General features: G+C 32.5%; 2 protein-coding genes across 2 annotated transcripts; one reads left to right on the top strand and one right to left on the bottom strand.

Moving 5' to 3' along the window:
• Positions 1-485: 485 nt before the first annotated feature.
• Positions 486-3,036, top strand: IQD33 (IQ-domain 33). Its single transcript, XM_039032663.2, has 7 exons — positions 486-725; positions 833-1,015; positions 1,165-1,431; positions 1,592-1,801; positions 1,936-2,049; positions 2,130-2,501; positions 2,711-3,036. Exons 2-7 carry the CDS (start codon positions 944-946, stop codon positions 2,864-2,866), a joined length of 1,191 nt encoding a protein of 396 aa, XP_038888591.1. The 5' UTR covers positions 486-725; positions 833-943; the 3' UTR covers positions 2,867-3,036.
• A 219-nt stretch (positions 3,037-3,255) lies between these two features.
• LOC120078395 (eukaryotic translation initiation factor 1A-like) lies at positions 3,256-5,039 on the bottom strand. The gene is made up of 2 exons (XM_039032665.2): positions 4,830-5,039; positions 3,256-4,011 (listed from the first exon to the last, which is right to left on the bottom strand). Exon 2 carries the CDS (start codon positions 3,995-3,997, stop codon positions 3,560-3,562), a length of 438 nt encoding a protein of 145 aa, XP_038888593.1. The 5' UTR covers positions 3,998-4,011; positions 4,830-5,039; the 3' UTR covers positions 3,256-3,559.
• Positions 5,040-15,597: the final 10,558 nt, after the last annotated feature.

Below are 15,597 nucleotides of genomic sequence, written 5' to 3'. Positions count from 1 at the left end.
AACAGTAAATGTGACAATTCATAATTCTCATATTATAACAGTAACAATATCTGTAACGATAATGGTAACGACATCGATTAATGGGCACCACGTAATTTTCAAATGTAATGAGATTGATCACCCTCCACCTATCGATCATTTTGCGTTTTTTTGTTACAAATTTGTAAGTAGGCCACACATATCAATACAAGTATGAAACACAAGAAACAACAACAAACATAATCAATTAGAGTCCATTTTTTATATTACCAATGATTTATTGTGTTTCACTTGGGAGAAACATGGCCTTAGTTCCTAGAATTTAATTAAATCTTTCATAATTACTATCATCATTCTTTATCACGTCGTTAGAAAATCGTCAACATATGATAATAACAATCAGAGATGCTTTAGAAGATTTTACCAAATCATAAGGACGAAAATGAAAATTTTTAAATTATAGGGACTAAATTAAAATCGAAGGGACCAAGATAGTTAATTTAATCGGAAAGGGAAAAAAGATAGTTATGTTATGTCAGAGTGTAATGAAAAGGAATAGACATATCCCCACTGCGAAGCAAACCTTTTTTTGGTTTGATGAAAACCAATGTGTGTTGTATTGTGGCAACCATGTGCAAAAAGTTATCTGCAAAGCAATTAAACTCTTACCAATCTAATCCTTTACTTTTTCTTCAGCTTCCATTATCTCCTTTGAGATTTAAGTATCCCATGTCCAGCTCTAAAGGGTATTGATTATTTCTCTCTAACATGCGGTTTCTCTAACAATTCCCTTTTTCACCTTTATAACACTGCCCCATTTGCAGTTTCTCTGAGCTGTGTCAATTACTTGCAGGTTTCTTTATCTCTTTCTCTCTGATTGCATGACTTTCAGCACCACAAAGACTAAAAGAAGCTGTTTTTCTGTGGATTTCCCTTCTGGGTTTTCTCTGTTTTGCTGAGTTTAATGGGAATTAAAGGAGAATTGGTTAGGAATGTGTTCTTGAGGAACCGTTCTTTCAAGACCCATGAGAAAAATGTAAGATGGGAGTCCACTTTCTTTGCACTTGTTCCTTTTTTTTTATCATTGCCGTCTAAGTGTTCGTTGAAATGCCAAGCTGAACTTTTAACTTGCTGTGATTTCGGGATGAATTGCTGTTGTTTTGATTTCTGATTTAAAATTTTCAGACGAAGAACAATAATTTTGTGGAAAGGAAAAAATGGCACACTGTTAGATCTTACTTGTGTGGGGATGAGTACAATTCAGTTCTTGTAGAGGAAGATGCAGCTTCCATTAGAAGCTCTGAAGCAACCGTCACACAGCCTGTTGAGGAGCTGGAGGTTTCTTCAACACAGAAACAAGAACCTGCAGTGGAGGTTTTGGATTTAAGCTCTCAATTGAAGCGACAAGTACAAGCAGCATTCATCATCCAGTCAGCATTTAGAAGCTTTCTGGTCATTTAACACCTTTGCTTTCTGTTAAACATTTGGATCCCAAAACTTTTGGTTGAAATCTTCTTTGATTTAACAAACTGAAGTGGAACTGTAAACTTCTTAAGCTTTATAGTGAAGAGGATAGAAATGAACTTTGTAAACTGATGAATTCGAATTGCAGGCTCGGCGTCGAGATGCAGAGATCAAAGAGATGGATAATGATAGCATGAAGGAAATCATCGAGGGAATAGAAAGTCCAAGCAGAGAGTCTCTAAGCACGTCAATTGAAGTTCAAACTGGGAATTCCGAAGCTTTCTCTGTTCAAGATGAAAGAATTGTTTTTTCCAACCGAGTGCAACAGAAATCCAAAACCCAATTACATAAGCTGAAGGTTGAAGACAACATGCTCTGCATAACTCTTTGAAAGTTATCTGGATCTGATTAGGGAAACATTGAAAGCTTCAAAATTCCTGAAAAAAATATTAATGATCTTATGTAACCTGTTTGGCCCTCTGGATTTTGTAGGAAGAATGGGATGATAGCACGGTGAGTAGCAATGTAACAAAAATGAGAATTCAAAACAGGCTAGAAGCATCAACCAGGCGTGAAAGAGCTCTAGCTTATGCTTTCTCGCAACAGGTACAATTATGATACTTTCTTGGAAAATAAACTTGGATTGTTTGCTATAATAATTTTGGTTACTTCTACTGCATTGTTAGCTACGAATTTGCTCAAAGAGAAAGCACTCGAAATCCGACGTTATGGAAGCAAACATGAGCTGGAGCTGGCTAGAAAGGTGGATGGCCACCCGCCTTCCTGAAGGCTCCTCAGTTGAAACTCACACGAGGAAGCCATCAGAAGTAATCGAAAACAATCACAGATTGGTGATAAGCCAAAGACTCCTTGATATAAGTGCAGAAGAAAAGGAAAGCTGCGGATCTAATGAAGTATCTGTAAGATCTGTAAATTTCTCTGCCGATGCATTGAAGAGTACAGATAGTAACTTGGCTAAGAACAGATCAAAGGGTTCGAGTGATATATCAAGGAGGAAGACTGTACCAAGCCTCCACCTTGATGGAGATTGTACAAAGGTATATCTCAATCACCAAGCATTTCATTGAGACTAATAAGGACCTAATCGGAAAGCTCTTAGAAGGTCATTCCAATTAGGTCCAGAAACCATCAAAGTAATGACCAACCCAAGTAGCTTCAACTCAGAGGCCCCATAATACTCTGTTTTTCTTTGTATCTTTCTCGTTTCTTCTCATTTAACATTTGAAACACTTGAACATGAATTTAGGTGAGCAAACGGGATTGGGTAGCACTGGCAGAGACTGAAAGAGATAAAAGGAGCAGACAAAAGCAAGCCGGGGGCAGAGGAGAAATCAAATGTAATGATGCATATATCAACAATTTTCCGAGTTCCTCTCCTGTTGAATCGAGAATCGGTGTGTAATTTAGAAATTGAAACCTTCTAGTCGATCATCTTTCGTGTTATTTATGTTAAGGTAACCCCATGTATATTAGGATAAGAAATCTCATAAACAGTTTGTAACCACTTAAAGAATTTAAGATGGATGAATAGTGCGAAGTATCCTTAAATAAAATGCAGAAATCCTTGTACAATTATAACTTCCAACCTTCAAGACCAATGATTTGGTCTGGAGTAAAAGGCTTATTATTGATCTTAATTAGTTCAAACTGATAAAAACTATTGAAGCAAATTGTGCAAATATCATAACTATTTTGTACATTAAGCAAGGAATGTATGCCTGACACAAGACAACAGAAGAAACAAGTACAATTATCTATAGTGTAGAATGTTTATTCATCTACTCTAAGATGAGAGAAAAATATCACATCTTGCATTTAAAAAAGAAGAATGGTACAGAAACATCTCAACAACTGGGTGAAGTTGTAAAGAGTAGGCTTCTCTTTAAAGATGTATGTAACACAACAGAAGTATTATTGACTAGAAGGGGCATATGCAACCATACAGTATAAAAGAACAGATGTTACATGGAATTAAACCGATTCCCATCTGCATTTTCAGACTATTATGAAATGGAATTCGGTGATACAACTTCCACCCCACTTATAGTATAGTTATTTCTTTACTAAGAGATTACTCCAAATAGAGGACTAACATCTAGATCTTATCAATGTCTTCATCCTCAAACTCAATATATGCATCGCCACCACCTTCATCGTCATCATCCATACCCCCAACGATACCCTCATTAAGACGTGTATTCTCAGGTAACTCACCGTAAGCTTTCAAAAGCCTGGCTTCATCAGGCATGTATTTGAGAATCACATCAGCTTTGTCATCTTGATAGTCACGAAGACCAACTAGTATGATATCCCCAGCTGCAATCCAAACTTTCTTGTGCATTTTTCCCCGAATATGACAAAGACGTTTAGTCCCATCGATACACATCGCTTCGCACCGACCATTACCTAGCATTCGGAGCACTTGGGCATATTCCTGACCATCTTCCTTAAACACAAGCTCACGCTTCTCATCATCTGCCTCATTCTTACCTCTCTTCCTATTCTTTCCTCCCTTTCCCTTGTTCTTTGGCATGATTGCAGATTATACTATCAATATAATAGAAAATTAGCCACCAGAAACATAGCTTCACAAACTAAGCTAGAAAGTAAAAGGGTGTTTGTAAAATAAATAAATATATATATATATAATCACTAGCAAAATCTGATTTAATCATGAATTATCAAAGTAGATTTGCCAAAAAGGGGAAAAGAGGCGTTCAAACACTTATGAATTATCATGACTACACTTGGTCATGAGCATGTATGCACAAACCCACCAACCAATCAGCAAATATGATCATGTGGGGTTTATTTAGCATAACAGATAATTTTCTTTCGGGAAATGATTTTCACTTTTTTTTTTTTCATATTCAAAATCACCATAACACACTCTTTAATCACTCAAAATTAATATAATATTTAATTTTACCCTTTTAAACATAATTCTCGTAACATCAGAATTGGTTTTCAAGGACTGAAGACATGCTTAAGAGTAATTTTGAAAATGAAAAAACTGCTTTTAACTACTTCAGAATCACTCCAAACATAACCTAAAACCCTAGTTACTGCAACCTTTTTACATAATCAAAATTGGACAAAAAAAGAGAGCAGAGAAAGAAGAAATTGCATCGAGTACTCTTACAAATTCACCATTTTTCATGCGATGAACACAATTAAAGACCAAAAAAAAAAAAAAAGTGAGCCAAAAACGAAAATCCAAAATATTCACTCTAATCAAGTTTATCATAGTCTTCATCACAAGAAGAAAACTGGCGAACAAAGGAACAGTTAAATATAAAACTCCCTAAAATCGACATGCATGGATTGCTTATGAATTTTGAAGGAAAAGAACAATCGAAGAGTACCCTTTTTTCGCACAGAGGATTCAATCGAGCAATTTAGCAGAAGAAAGAAAGCTATAGGAAACTGAGGAATAAGAATGTTCTTCTGTCGTCTTATTATGGTATTTAAACTATTGTAAAGAAAGGTTCTCTGAGAAAATAATAATAAAGAAAGAAAATCCGCCAATTGGACCGGGTCAAATTTTAGAGCCCATTTCTATGATGGATTTTTACAGAAATCTATCTTTGGTCATATATTTTCACCTGGGAAGTTGGAACATATAATAAAATTTAAGATTTCATTATAAAAAATAGCAAAACAATAAAATTTATGATCACATTACATACACATGACCACAAATTTCTAAATTTCTAATTTCCGTTCGAGTTATGTATAGTAATTGATGATTTTCTTCAGTAACAACCGTTTCATGATTTTGATCATGTAGTTAACAATCTCCAGTATTTTATTATTAGATTATGTTTAACCACCTTACGAATTAATCTCACTTAAATCAAATATCATATTTTTTTTATCAAATCAATATTTTAAATATCTATATATTATCAAATTTTATTTTATCATATCAAATTTCAAATTTATTCAAATCTTTGAATGGTTTTTCATTATTTCTTACCTATTTATTTTTATTCAAATCTTTGAATTGTTTTCATGGTTTTATACATATATTTTTAATAAATTATCTGTATATTTCTCATATCTTTAAATGATTAAATTGTTTTATATATTATTTTTGCTATTATTTTAATGATTTTCTTAATTTTATACATGTATTCTTAAATAAATTAGTTGTATATTTCTCATATCCTTGAATGATCTTTTTTTACGAAGTGATATTTCTTTTTTCCAAATCGTTAAAATATTCTTCAGTTTTTTTTTTTTTTTTTTTTTTTTTTTTTTTTTAATCAATTTTAGCACTTATCATATTATTATAGTTATGTTTATATAAGTCTTCACCAATTAACTAACATATAGTTACACATACAGAGTAATAGTAATATAAAGCTATGAGATTTAATCATTTTAAATTACACATACAACATAATTGTAATATACACTTATGAGATTTTAACCATAATTTTTTTGTGATATGTTATTATAACAAAATTTTGTATCTTTCTTTTCTCCATGATTATCTATCCAAATCTATCTTTTGTCATCATATTGGATTTTATCTTATTCATTGACGATTTATTTATATATTTTCATATCAAATTTGGTTTTATCTTATTCCTTTTTAATTTATTTATATATTTTGTTATCAAATTAAGTTTTTTGTTACCTTCTTTTTTTCAAATTGATTCAGTTTCATCTAATTCGTTTTCGATTTTCTTTTTATATATTTAGGAATTTGTATTTTTATCACGGTTTAACGGGTCTTTTTTATTTCATACATTTTTTCTTTTATATTATTACTATTTATATAATTTATTTTTTAAATATAATATAATAAATATAATAATCATTGGTATATAAACTGTAATATTTAGAGATCTTGTGAATTTAAATTAATTATCTCAAAATATTGGATTTTGTTTTCTTTTAATTTTATATTTTAGTGCCAAAACTAATATAATTGAGAAGATAATCCATTTAAATTTATTTGATACGATATATGAAAATTTTGCATTTAAGTTGATAAAAGATTTGGAATTTGTAAATTTTAAATTTAAGAGGAAAAGTAAGTCAACCTTACTTGGAATTATATATGTATATATAGATTCCATTTTTTTAAGAACCCAATCAATTTCAATAGAGTTTGAAATGTCTGGATTTTGTTTTAGAATTCAATTTTAATATAATTCAAATCAATAAAAAGAAAAAAAAATGAATAAAAGAAAGAAAAAAAAATGTAACCCTATGGGCTAAGTCCTTTCTCTTTTCACATTTTGTTGTTCTATCATTATCGTAGCCACATACTATACCACCAACAGATTAAGGTGTGTTCTTTTTCCTTTTTCCACTTTTTTTTTGTTCGTTCATGAACCTGTAATCTGCAGTCATACAACTCCAGTATATGATTTTTCCTTCCTTCAATCGTTTCTTATTCTCTGTGACCGTGTGTATTGTGATCGTCTGACGAAAAGGAACTGAAGGAAGAGGCATTGTGGTTGTGTGAAGAAATTTTCAAATCCCTAATTTCTTTTTTAGTGGAAAACCGAAGGAAGATGAGAAGTTTTTCAAATCCATAGTTTTTTTTTTTTTTTTTTTTTTTTGAGTTGTTGGTGGTTTTTGTTTTAATTATCTTTTATTTTCTACGAATGCTTAGAGAATTGTAGTAATCATATCATGTAGGTATTGATTGGACTTTTGGTAGGCTACATTGATTAGCATGGTAATTATTTAGTTATAGTGTATTTGAAGTTTTTTGCTTCAACTTATGAACCAGGGATATTTATTTGTAAGTGAGAGCAACTTTGACAATTTATCATTATTTTTTTATTATTTAATTTGATTTTGCCATTTTCACAATTTTGAAATGTTTTTGATATTTTTCCAAATGAAACCTCTAAATTTGCTATTTATCTGGTCAACCCTTTTCATAAATAATTTTAAATTTTACTTTTTTCCAAAATGGTTTTTAGTATTATTTTTGGACAATTTTACCCTTTCTATATATATTTCCTATTCTCGAAGCTACTTTATTGATGGAGAAAGAAAATATATTTATTATAAAGAGAGAAAATGCATTTAATATAGTGTTTCTCATTTATCAATTGGAGAGAGAATACATTTATTTTTAATTTTTTTCTATTTTCCAATTTGAAAAAAAATGCATTTAATGAAAATTTACTTTCTATTTACGTTGGTTTTCACATATTAATTTATTGGTTTTTTGTATCGATTAATGGTTATTTTAAATACCTTAGAATATTTTGATGGATTCATTATTATTTTAAATATACCTTAGAACATTTTGTTAGGTATTTGAAAATATTCTAAACAATATATGAAATATATTACAGTTTATAAATTAGAGATTAACTCAATATTTGACATAAATCACAATATAAACCAATATATGAAATATACCACAATATATATGAATCTTCATAAATTTCATTTACATCATAGTATATACATCATAATACAATAAGTCTAAATAAAAAAAAATATTCGTTTATATCAAATAAACGAATACATATACCACAATAAAGTCCATATTCATATGGGAGTTTATAAACCCTCCATCTTCATCTCTTCTTTTTTAGCCATGGTCGCCACGGATCTCTCTCCACATCGTCGTCGACCGGATTTGCTCGTCCGGTCGTGCCATTAACCGAATCTGCTCAACCTGTCACCGTCGATTCGTCCCACGCCGTCCATGTCATTGATTTGTCACAAGTCGTTCATGTCATCTCGTGTCAAGCTATCAATTCGCTCCACGTTGTCATCTACCGCCCTCACACCCACATCGTCGGGAGGAGAAAAGAAAGAGGAGGAAGGAAGAAACTAGTGTGAATTATGAGGGAGAGAATATATGAAATATATTATTGGAGAGAGAATATATGCATGGGGGAGAGAGAATATATGCATGAGAGAGAAATAGTATGCATGGGGGAGAGAGACTATGCATTGGGAGAGAGAATATGCATGAGGAAGAGAGAGTATGCATGGAGGAGAGAGAAATAATTTTTTTTTTTTTTTTTTTTTTTTTTTGTAAAAAATGAAATGTTCAAAACATTAACTTAATATGTGCTTATTCTTTAGGCTATTTACGTAGAAATCTCTTTCTATGATCCATCTACAAGCCCAAAATGTTTGTTTATTATTATTATTTTTTTTTTGAATTTTTACATAAAAAACCCTCTTTAGGCCCTATATTTCAAAAATGTCTTTAAATTTGATTTTTTTTAAAGAAATATTTTAGTATTATTTTTGGGCAAGTTTACCCTTTTTTATTATTTTTATTCTCGATTTTGATATATATTTCTCTATTTTCAAAATTTTCTTAATGATGGAGAGAAAAACTACATTTTATTATAGAGAGAGAATATTCATTTAATATGATTTTTTTTCATATTTTCAAATGGAGAGAGAAAATGCATCTATTTGTTGAGATTTTTCACTTTATTTAATTTAATTGGAGAGAGAAAATGCATTTAATGAAATTTTTTTCTATTTTCGTTGGTTTTACTTTTTTTTTTTTTTTTTTTTGTCGTTCATGGTTATTTAAAATATACTTCAGAACATCAATACTTGACATTAATCACCATATAATGCATTTATTATGGAGAGAGAAAATGTATTTATTATGATTTTTTCCCTTTTCGGTTGTAGAGATAAAATGCATTTGATATATTTTTTTTTCCATTTTCATTTAGGGAGAGAAAATGACATTTAATATGATTTTATTTTCCATTTCGTTTTTTATGTTGATTTTTGTTATTATGTGAAATATTCTATTGTTTGTTCACTTGTACATATAATATATTCCATTGTTTATTTGGAAACATTCTAATATTATATATGAAATATATAGTAAATATATTTGATATCTACTCAAATATTCGTGGTTATTTTTAAATATACCTTATAACATATGATATCTACTCAAATACTAAAATATTCGTGGTTATTTTTAAATATACCTTAGCACATATGATATCTACTCAAATATTCATGATTATTTTTAAATATACCTTAGAACATACATACATGCGTGTATATATCATATATCATAAATTCAAAGTAGTAAAAAATCAACTAAAAATATCTACCATAGTATATACATCACAAATGGACTTGATGTTCAACAAAGAACATATATATAAGTGTATATATCACAAAACAAGAAATCTAAATACAAAAATTATCATCGTTTATATAAAATACACGATTATATATCACAGTATATATGTCATCATTGTTTATATTAAACCTCCCACCATCGACTAGATCTTCTTGCCTAGCTCTATCTACTCGATTTGGTCGAGTCCGCGTGCGGATCTGCTCGCGCCTGGTGCCAGAAGCTTTGCCACTCGTCTCACATTGTCCATTTGCTTGAGCCCATGCCACCGTCGACTGGATCTGCCCGAGTTCGCGTTGATTTTCTCGCGCCCGGTGCCAGAAGCTTCGCCTCGCACCACGCAGTCTTACAGCGTTCGTCTGCAACCACGCTGTCGCTTACTCGAGCCTGCGCCGGGTATTCTCTCTCCCCACGCCATCCTCTATCGCCTGTAACTCAAACTGCCGGAAGGAGAAAAGAGAGATTGAGAAGGAGAAAAGAGAGGGAGGAGAAAGAAAGAGTGTAATTATGGAGGAGAGAATATATGAAATATATTATTGGGGAGAGATAATATATGCATGGAGGAGAGAGAATATATATAAAGGAGAGAGAGAATGCATGGTGGAGAGAGAAACAAATAAACAAATAAACAAATATATCTGTGTGTACATGTATGTATGTATATATGTATGTATGTAAATATGTATGTATAACATACGTGAGGGCTAAATTATAAATAGCCACTGACATTAGTGAAAATAGGGAGGCTAATAGTTTTTTTTTTTTTTTGTAAAAAATGAAATGTTCAAGACATTAATATAATATGTACCTATTCTTTAGACATTTTATGTAGAAACTTTTTTTTCTTACGTTAGCCCAAAATATTGGGAAATTGCATTTAATGGCAAAAAACGAGACATCCAATTAAAATAATGACAACTTTTTAAATTCCTTGACCAAAACTTGATATGGAGGACCCATCTCCCTATGTAAAGTTTCAATTTTGCCCAAATCCCAAGCTCCCAATAATTACGGTTGAGGTATATCCCCACAAATTTAGCAAAATCCACACCAATCTTTTAGCTTATTCAAGGAGATTTTTGTGGGATTTAGTTTTTAATTAGTAGGGTTGGTTTAAAATTTTATATAAAATAAAATGCTGGTTTTTTTTTACAAAAAAAAAAAAGAAAAAGAAAAAGAAAAAAAGAGGCTTCTATCACTAGTAATTTAATGGTGTCAAGGGTCGTGATTTGAATTGCAATCTATATGGCAATAAGCTTCTACCATTAAGTATTTGATTTTAGTTTTAACTTAAGGTATGTAATGGTGTATTCTAGTCTCTAACTTTAGATATTTGTTTAATCACTACCACATTATAATCCACCAATCAAAGCTAAGACGATGTACAGTTCAAGGGGTTTGGAGCTGGGTTCCATTTGATATATCTTTCAAAATAAATCTTCCCTAGCACATTCCTCCTAAAATGCAATTATGCTGACAAAGTTTAGGTTTTTTCAAGTTTATGGTATTCATGTGGTTCAATTGTTGAAGATTTTTGTTATTTTCAATACAAGGTATTTGCATACCATAGTACAAAGTGCATATTTAGATGACTCATTTTAGTTATTTTTTTTAGCTATTAAGAGGTCTTTTTTAGTTGTTACAAGGTATAAAAATTAAATTGTCTCGTATATTTTGTGTTGCTAAAAGTGTAATGAAAATTTAGCTAGTTTTAGTACAAGGTGAAAGATCCACAGGAAGGGACCCATAGCGGAAGCGGGATCGTCCCAAATTCCATTTATTTTGAAAAACGATTTTACAGAAAAACAAGAACAAGATCATGCATTTGAAAATAATATATAACATGCTTGTAACTAAACAGAAAAGAAAAATAAAAGGGTTTTCAGAAAACCTTACCTTTAAAGATTGTCTTCAAATGGGAATCCTTTGATCTCCAATTGACACAAAGAGTTTTCAGAAAATCTTACCTTTAAAGATTATCTTCAAATGGGAATCCTTCGATCTCCAATTGACACAACCACGAACGCGTCCTTTGTGTTCTCTAGGATAAGAGATCCAGAAGTGGTGGGTTTTGGCTATTTTGGATTGAGGGAATGGAGAGGATGAAAAGAGGAGGAAAAGTTTTTTTTTTTTTAAGAATTACATATAACACTTCTTTTGTAAAAACCTCACACCTGTTCTGTCTTGCAGGGAGGAGGAAGAAGAATCCCTATTGGAATACCACCTTCCTCTATAACGTAAGTGGTGGAAAGAAAAAGGGAAGGGAGTTACAACTCCCTCCCCACAATTAATTTTAAAAAATAAAATTAATTAATTTTAAAAATTAAATTAAATAATAATTTATTTATTTATTTAATATATATTCATGTGATAACTACTTTATCATATGATATATATATTAAACTATATGTTATATCAAATATAACATATAAACTATAGATATTGTATCATATACAATATAACCTATAGTTTCTTTTCTCTACCTTATGACATTTAATATAAATCATATTTACATTAAATTTCAATTATATAAATTTAATTCATATAATTTATATTTGAATCATATTCAAATATTTAATTCCTCTCAAACATACTTTATAATGTATCAAATGTATTATAGTAACTATATCACATATAATTAAATAAACATAATTATATCATATATAATTAATTTCCTCAATTAATTTGAACAATTCAAATTAATCCAAAAACTTATCCCCATTAAATCCCGTTGAGCTATTGAGGGGACCTCATGGACTTGTAACTCCAAATTAATTACTTTTTAATTAAATTATTCACCATCAGTTAACTATCGAGCACTTCACTAAAGACCGACAGCTGCACTCTTCGCACTACAGAATATATTTGTGTGCATTGGATATAACCAATCAACAGTACGATAACCCCTCACAAATTGCTCATAAGTACAGTTGGGCCAAAATTATCGTTTTGCCCCTGTAGTTACATCTAACTCCTTAAGTACCCATGATCCCTCTAATGAACCAAAAATCGTAATCCAACTATGACTAAACCCTTTTCGGGCCAGGAGAGGGTGTGGCGCCACATTGTTCAAGCCCTAGAATTAGCCCTTAAGAAAGTAATTTATCTACTTACCCTGACCTCGGGGAAGGAATGAATTCCTTCTTGTGTAGCTATGTTCCCCACTCTCCAATCAGACGAATCCCTAAAATTGTAGGCTTATTGAGTCGGCAATCTAGCCACTCTCACCCATACAGATCAAAAGACCACCCTCATAGGCAGGAGCACACAACTCACTTAGGGTTCAAATCATGTTACCTATGGTCATCCTGGTGAAATGTAAGTCTCTATTATGAACGACGTTATATAATGAGACTAAACATTTCGTGGTCTGGTTTTATACAAATTCCTATGTATAGAATATCTCTGCTCATATGTCTGCACATGAATGATCAAGATCAATCATCTATAGCACTTTACAACAATTGTAACACCTACAAAGTGGGTTATACTCATAGTGTCACCAAGATAAGGTATCCAACCTTATCCATCTACTACAAACCATTTAGGTTATCACTTAAACATGATCCACCCGTATGTCTCTACATACATCTTTATGCTACAAGGTAACCCTGGATGTTAGTTTATTGGTTTGTGGTTAATGCAATTAATTTTGAAATGATATGATAGCTTGTAAAAATACAAGCTATTGTAGCCTTTTACTTAGAATTATGAAGGCTAATAAGCAGAATATGCGTTAATAATACCAAGAATTCATGTGGAAAAGTGAGCTTGCGTCGACCAGCACCAGAAATCCTCACTATTCTTATATCATGCATTATTATGCATCAAAGCATCTATTTTTGCAGCCATTGCAGGAATTGACCGCATGCGTCGATCTCAGACCGCCGCAAGAGTAATCGCATGCATTCTCATAAAGATTAGTTCGCCACAAGGAATGTTGCATCCACAGAGTGATAATCATAATGGAAGATTGATCGCCAAGTGGGTGGAATGCGTTGACACTTCTGGAGAAACAAGCTTGAACGCATACCTTGGGAGTATCAACAAGATAAGGTGATGCTGACATTTCCCATACCACGACAAAGGTAGCAGTGAGTCAGAACGCAATCATCAATGCTGTCGACATTTGAGCTCTATAAATAGCGCCTTGGATCTTCACTTCAAATCATCCAAGTTTCTACCTTAAAGTAGATTCTTGCGATCACAGATGAGAGCATAAGTAAGACACTCTTTGAGGATTCTTCACCTCCACAACCCCTTCCGAGTGACGATCAGAGTTTTGCCGGAGATAGAGCTTGAGAGAGACTTCTCCACCATCCATCCATGGCACCATCAGCAACCTTGATGCATTTAGGATGAAAAGCAAGAGATTGCTTACATCCAACTCTCCACTTCTCCTCTTATCTCTATATTGTATTACATTTTGGCTTAAGACATTAATACATTTTGTAATCAATGCCTCTCTCAGTTCCTTCAGCTCCATCTTCTTCATCTTCTTCTTCTTTATCATTGTTTACATTCATCACTTAGTTATCAAAGGTAGTCGCATACTCAATCATGCGGCTTAGAGATAGAGTGCATGTAGCAACCCATCGAGAGGTGTGCGTTGCGCAAGTATAGTGAGTTAATCCCCTTCGCTTGGTGTGAGGCTATCGTAACGCTTGTCTATGAGCTAATTAGCTGCAACCAACTGCCCGAGAAGGTAAGTAGTGGAACACACTAAAGCAAAGTAAGCCTTGTTCCTAGAGATAGGAATGATCTTATGCTCGACGCAACCATGCATTATTGAGATATAGGCATGCGACTGGCCACTGAGAGGTGTGCGATACGTTAGTATGGCGAGCTGGGATTACTCGAGCGACCTAGCATAATGAACATTATTATGCATTAAGAGTTGTTGCATCTCTACCAATTCTCATAGTTAAACTTCTATTGCTCAATCTGTTTAGTTAGGAGTAGGAGTAGCGCATTATCCATTAATTTCTGTCTTTTTATTTTTATTCATCGCCTCAAACGCATTACTTCACAAACACTATTTAGTTACAAGTCCCTGTGTTTGATCTCGAATCATCCCGAGAAACTTGCATTCTTATTATACTTGACGAGAAAGCAAGAAAACTTGTGATAGGAACGCAAGGTCATTGCATACGAGCTTAACACATATTTCATATTTTCTAGTCCAATGCATGACTGTCAACACATGGAGATTAACGCATAACATAAGACAAGCATATTTATTTTCCTCTCCTTTTTCCAACCAACATGATACATCATATATTTTATTAAATAAATAATAAATTTGTACAGTACAATTACAAACTATAGGACCTTACAAGATTTAGGGTATCAACCCCAACAATCTCCCACTTGACCTAAAGCTAGTGAGGTGTACAATGTAAAAGTTAAATATACTACAAAGTACACAAAACAATAAACTAGGGCACAAACTGCTCAGTACAAATCTCCCACTTGCCCTAGTCTAAACATGGCCTGTCCCATGGACCCATACTCTGCAGGTGACCCTTAAACACTTTAGCTGTGAAGGCCTTTGTAAATGGATCAACAACTTTGTGCTCCGAAGCTATCTGCGTGATGATCACGTCCCCTCGATGCATAATCTATCGGATGAGATGATACTTCCTCTCTATGTGTAACTCCTAGGCTCTCAGAATTAGCCACAATACCACTATTATCACAATAAAGTGTGATGGGCCTTGACATGTCTGGAACAACTTCTAGATCCGTCAAGAATTTTCTGATCCAATCAGCTTCCTTAGTAGCTTCACAAGTCGCTACATACTTGACCTCTATAGTGGAGTCAGCAATGCACCTCTGCTTGGTGCTCCTCCAGACTCTTGCCCCTCCGTTGAGAGTGAACATTGATCTTGATGTGGATTTCCTTAAATCCTTATCAGTCTGAAAAGTGTCTGTATATCCAGTAAGGATCAGATCCTTAGAACCATACACGAGCATGTAGTCCCTCATTTTCCGTAGATAATTGAGGATATTCTTAATGG

The sequence above is a fragment of the Benincasa hispida genome, chromosome 5 (genome assembly GCF_027475165.1).
Source record: "Benincasa hispida cultivar pf3 chromosome 5, pf3_genome.v1.1, whole genome shotgun sequence".
NCBI lineage: Eukaryota > Viridiplantae > Streptophyta > Magnoliopsida > Cucurbitales > Cucurbitaceae > Benincasa > Benincasa hispida.
Note: the sequence above shows the minus strand (reverse complement) of the source record. Positions and strands in the feature narration are given on the sequence as shown.

Excerpts from the sequence above, each read along its gene's own strand:
- IQD33 (XM_039032663.2), top strand. The coding sequence starts at position 944 with ATGGGAATTAAAGGAGAATTGGTTAGGAATGTGTTCTTGAGGAACCGT. Across the intron at positions 2,050-2,129 it reads CTTATGCTTTCTCGCAACAG|CTACGAATTTGCTCAAAGAG; the intron begins GTACAATTATGA and ends CTGCATTGTTAG. Across the intron at positions 2,502-2,710 it reads TTGATGGAGATTGTACAAAG|GTGAGCAAACGGGATTGGGT; the intron begins GTATATCTCAAT and ends ACATGAATTTAG.
- LOC120078395 (XM_039032665.2), bottom strand. The coding sequence starts at position 3,997 with ATGCCAAAGAACAAGGGAAAGGGAGGAAAGAATAGGAAGAGAGGTAAG.